Here is a 5,512-nt window from a genome sequence, read left to right on the forward strand (position 1 = left end):
CCCTCCCCCCGCCCCTTCCCCCACAGCAGACTTATCAGCCCTATGCTGATCTCCAGGCTGCATATTGGAATTGGATCGGTATCAGTCAATATGGCTCCATAAAAATTGGCCATTGGTATCAGCCCCCAAAATCTCTATTGGTGCACCCTTAATTATGAATATAACTGTGCTAGATGCCCTTCTTCTCCAGGATGGATCGGGGAAGCATTCAGCAAAGAAACAAAAAAATTAACTTTGGTGCTAAACTTCAAGAGAAAGAAATGCTTTCTGGCTCCCCACCACCTGCAATTATTTAGTAGTTGCAGGGAAGAAATTACAGAATATTGGTATTGACTTCCACTAAAAATTCAACATTTACCTAGATTATCATAGTATGGAATCTAAAACAACACATATTTTCACCTACTGCTAATAGTAGGTAACTGCAGTATCTTAAATATTCCTGTAATGAATCCCAAATCTTTAATGAATTAATTTTTAATGTCTACCCTTCTGGTAAACCAAAGTAAAGGTACTGAAGGGCGAGTGATATTCCAACTTCTTGTTCCATAGCACATTCCTAAATAATGGTGGCAAAGTTAGGAAATTCCACTAATGTGGTCATAAGTATAACACAAAAATGTAGGACAACGTTTTGTGAACTATTTTGCCATTTTCTTGGCACTTCCTAAATATGCCTTACCTGTTTTGCATCAACTCTGCCATTAGCTTCAATATAGGAGTTGTACATGCTGGTTCACGATACCACAATTCAATAGCTCTTTGTAGAACAGTAAGATATGATGGGTATCTTTTATAGTGTGAGTTAAAGGTTAATTGTAAAAAAAAAAGATATTTTACAGATCAGCTTTACCCTAATTCTATGACACTTTGTTCAATTGGTGGGTCTTATATAATCATGGTACCATGCACACAGTGAGGATAAGAGGTCATAAATTTAAGTTAGTCAGTGCTTAAAATGATACATTTCATGGAAACCTGAAACATTAAGAGGTAGACAGGTAATATACATCATATTTGTAACTTACATACTGAAGAAAATTACAGGAAAAGTTCTATATTGTGAGGCCAATGCATCAGTACAGGTATAAAATGTGATTTTTTTTAAAGTCATCAAATACAATTTCAAGTAGAAATTGAACCAACTTACATCTAAGTTGGCAAGTTTTGGAGCAAGTTTTGAATCTGAATTGCCACCTGCTGAGAATCATATTAGCTATATAAATGGTTGGGGAATATTGCATGTAAAAAAAGGTTCCAGATTACTCAAACTGAGAAGTCAGAAAGGCTATATGGGAGTGGGGAAGAAGAAACAACAAAAGTAGTTTTAAAAAAATACCCACAAAAGGAGTTTGTCCAGGTTCACCAAGGAGGTTATAGACCTTTTACATTAAGATTTAGAAAGAAATAATACAGAAAATTGTATGTTCATTATACTCTGAAGTTAAATGGGGAAAAAAAGTTGTCAAAGGTAATTGTATTCAGATATTTAACCACATAATTAACATATTAATGAGGGTCTGATATTCGAGTTTCCCAAAATACATATATAAGAACTGGGTTTGACAAAGATTTATAATTAGGTGAAGTAAAATTTGAAGCAGCTCAGTGCTACTAGTAAAAAATACAGAGGCTTCTCATCTTATCAGTGAATCAAATCATAAGTACACAATTAGGCTGGACTAGCTAGGCTGCAAATTAGTATCTAAATTGGTAATATTTCATTCTTCATAATGTTAATTTATTTTTATTTTTTTCTTTGACATTTAATAATACACCTTGCTTTATTTCACCCAGTGATTCACAGCCAGGGAGCTGGGACACCCAGGGGTACACAGAGATCCTTTGAATGGTGCCAAGAGGTGTGAGAAGATAAGCAGATAAACACAGGCTCAGGCTCAGTCTCTGCCTGGTCATTACCTCACCCTCACTACCCTGCCCCTATGCAAGGAGATAAGCAGTGTAATAAAGCAACACCCATTGCTCAATTAACAGAAGTTATTGAAGGGTGCCTCAAATCTAATGATGGGTGCCTTGAATCTAGGCAGGTAGGGCTGTGTGAAATTTCACTGGGTGTTTCATTTCAAAGCTGTTTTGACATGTTTCAAGCTTAAAACAGTGACATCAAAATTAAACAAAAGGCTTTGAAACAGCTTTGAAATGAAACAAGGGCACTCAAAACATTTTGAAAGTTTCGAAATGTTTCAAAGCCGGGATTGCTGCAGATCTGTGCATGGGATGACAGTATGCTGCCATTGCTGGCTGGGGCCAGTAGCAGCACCAGGCTTCCCGGTGCTCATTACGGGATGAGCCCAGCACTGGTCCCAGCTGGCAGCAGGAGCCTGCTGTCATCCTGCACACAGATCTGGGGGGCCCATGCCCCCCAGGAGGAGTCTGGCACAGACCCGGAGCCCTCCTGAGGGGCACGGGCCCCTGGATCTGCATGCGGGATGAGAGCAGGCTGACGCTGCTGGCTGGGGCCAGCACCAGCACTGGGTTCTTCCTGGTGCTCAGTGTGGGCTGCGCCAGGCAGACTCAGGAGCTGGTGCTGGCCCCAGCCAGCAGCGTCAGCCTGCTCTCATCCCGCATGCAGATCCAGGGGCCTGCACCCCCTGGGAGGAGTCTGGCACAGTCCCACAGCCCTCCTGGGTGGCGCAGGCCCCTGGATCTGTGTGCAGGATGACAGCATGCTGCTGCTGCCAGGCTTCCCAGTACTCGGCATGGGCTGTGCCCAGTGCCAGTCCCAGCCGGCAGTGGCAGCCTGCTCTTATTCCGCGTGCAGATTTGGGGGCCCGCGCCCCCCTGGGAGGAGTCTGGCACAGACCCACAGCCCTCCTTGGGGGTGCAGGCCCCCAGATCCGTATGTCGGAGGACAGCAGGCTCCTGATGCCGGCAAGTGATACGAATTTTGCTTGTCAGCAGTTTGAGGTGCAGTTTCCCAGAAACCTCTGCACCTATCTCCTTGAAACTTGTCAAATTTCATGCCCTCAGAAGGGGCTGCTACCCCTGCAATTTTCATCTGAATCAGGCAAGAAATGACAAAGTTATAGGCATTTTCATGATTCTGAAACAGTTTTGATGAAATGAAACACTGTTCCTTTGAAATGGCGAAACAAGTTGAAACAAAATGGTGCTGTTTTACACAGCCCTATAGACAGGTTGAGAACCACTGATTTAATGTAACTGGAAAGGGTAGCTGGGTGTTTGCAAAGGAAGGAATGATCGAGATGCTTAACGTAGGGTTGGAAGCAGAGGTGCCAGATTAAGCACTCTGAGATAATTTTTTTTTTTATACCCTAAGAAACATTACAATATTTGTGCTCCTAAATCACTCTTGAAAATCTCATTCTCAGGTAACAGCTGGGACTGGGGGTGTTCAAGAGAGACTGCCTATAGTAAGTGTAGGAATGGAGAAAACTTTTATGCTTTAGACTTGAAGAAAGCAAGGCTCTGGTACATAAGGAAAACACATAAGTGGAGTAAGGTGGTAATGGCATGCAAATGGGAGACCCCTGGTTCAGTATCTAGCTCACTTTGTGGCTATTTAAATGTCTGTGCCTCAGTTTCTCCAACTGTAAAACAGAGTCAATGCTACTTACTTTGCTTGCCAAGGTTTTGAAATGGATGGATTTCACTGCTTAACACTGCTTTGAAGTGCTAAGCAGCATTATTTTACTTATTGTATCTCAGACTATCTTATACTTTACATTTTATTTTTGATTTCCATTATTTAATTTTTTTGTCATTGTAGTTTCATAGCAAGCTTTTGATCTGTTTTTGCTTCTACTCACACTTAAGTAATATGGGAATATGTGATGCAAGGGCCTGATAACATATTAAGGTACTAATGCAAATTTGACCAAGTTATTACCAAGTGATGTGGGACTGCTAGTTGGTAGAACATTAAATTCTGGGCTCATTCTAATTCCCAGTGGACAAGGTGATTACCATCCCATCCTCTCTCCCTGCCCCCAACCAGCCCCTCCCTGCACAAACCCCTGACATAATTGGTATTAATTGTAATTCTTAATGGCAGTCTTAGCAGAAAAACTGGGGTATGAAAGGCCCATGAAAAATGAATTATCTTCTCCCCCACAGAGTTGAAGGGAAATGTTTTGCCTAAAAATGTCTTTCTTAGTTTCAATACAAGTCAGTAGACTCAGAAACTTCTACCAAGTTCTCTATTAAACTTATGCCAGGAAGATGTCCTATTAGCTTCTGCAGAGCTGCCCTGAGAGGCCTTTATATCTTCCATGGATTTGGGGAGGGGGCATCTTTTAAAAAATGACAATATGTACCCCCAAAAAAAGAAATTTAAGTTTTAATGGGAGAAAAATTAATCAAACCATGGAGAGCCAAGTCTTGACACAATACAGGCCTTCTGGTGGAGACTAATGTCATCATGGACAGCACTACCGATGAATGATATTGCTGTCTCTAAGAAGGGAGGTATTTTGGCTAATTCTGTCTATTTGTCCGAGGCCTCTGGAGACTTGCTCAGCTTTTGCTGCCAACTGCCTACGGCTCTGGAGGCAACACTGCATATTACAGAAGAGACTGACATTTGAAAAATACTTACAGGATCTGCCTCTTCTTTCCTAAGAGGCCTTTTTATTTTAAATCAGTCCTAGCATGTGCATATACTATCAATATTTCTGCATGCAATAACTAAGATTCAGCCCAGTCTCCCAGTTGTGCATGCTAAAACTCCATCAAAGGAAACAGAAAATCCTTGCTGTGTCTTCTGTCACTTTCATTAATCCACTAATATTGAAACGTGATTCCAGAAGAGCTACATTGTCCTGACACAGGGCAAGACACTCAAAATACACCAGCTGCCATGGCACATGCAGGAATGTGAAGCTGGGTGTTATCCTCATGAAGAGGTTATTCTGATTCATACTCCCTAGATGACCATCACCCAACTAAACTAGTGCAACCTCTAAGTCACATTCTGAAACACTGTCAAATGATGAGGATCAAAGAAGTCTAAAGGACTATCTACTAACTCCGCCTCAACACAGACCTTTTCAGTAGCATCTTAACCCTTCATGGGAAGACTAGACATACCAGTTTATCAACACCAGCTCAAACTATATTTCACTGAGACTATGTTAGTGGGCTAGACCTAGAAGAAGTCTTACAGAAGCTGTTTTTAAATTTCCTCAAGGCATGGAACAGAGAAATAAGACAGCTTTCTCTCATTCATGACTAACTAATGCATATATTCATTTACAGATAAAAATAAAATAAGAAATTAGTTCAATACTTTTTAACAGACTTTTAATTTGTCAAATGGAAACGAGGCAGCAAGACAGTACCGTGTCCAGCCAGGGATGCTCAACCTATGGCCCATGGGCCATATGTGGTTCATTGAGCCACTGCATCTGGTCTGTGGGGCTCCCCACAGGTCCAGACATTTGGCAATAGGGGAGTGGTGGCCAGTAATATGGCCATGCTCCCCCCTGCCAAATCCCCAAAATCGAATCCCTGCATGGCCTTTCAGAGCAAA

General features: G+C 41.8%; 1 protein-coding gene across 3 annotated transcripts in view; it reads right to left on the reverse strand.

Moving 5' to 3' along the window:
• RANBP17 (RAN binding protein 17) overlaps positions 1–5,512 on the reverse strand; it is a 284,936-nt gene that overhangs the window by 74,279 nt on the left and 205,145 nt on the right. For all 3 annotated transcript variants that reach the window (XM_025206123.1, XM_025206128.1, XM_014520979.2), the window contains one exon: positions 683–790. In XM_025206123.1, the coding sequence (XP_025061908.1) occupies positions 683–790 (108 nt within the window). The remainder of the gene's footprint in view (positions 1–682; positions 791–5,512) is intronic.

The sequence above is a fragment of the Alligator sinensis genome, unplaced genomic scaffold (assembly GCF_000455745.1).
Source record: "Alligator sinensis unplaced genomic scaffold, ASM45574v1 scaffold156_1, whole genome shotgun sequence".
NCBI classification, from domain to species: Eukaryota; Metazoa; Chordata; order Crocodylia; family Alligatoridae; genus Alligator; species Alligator sinensis.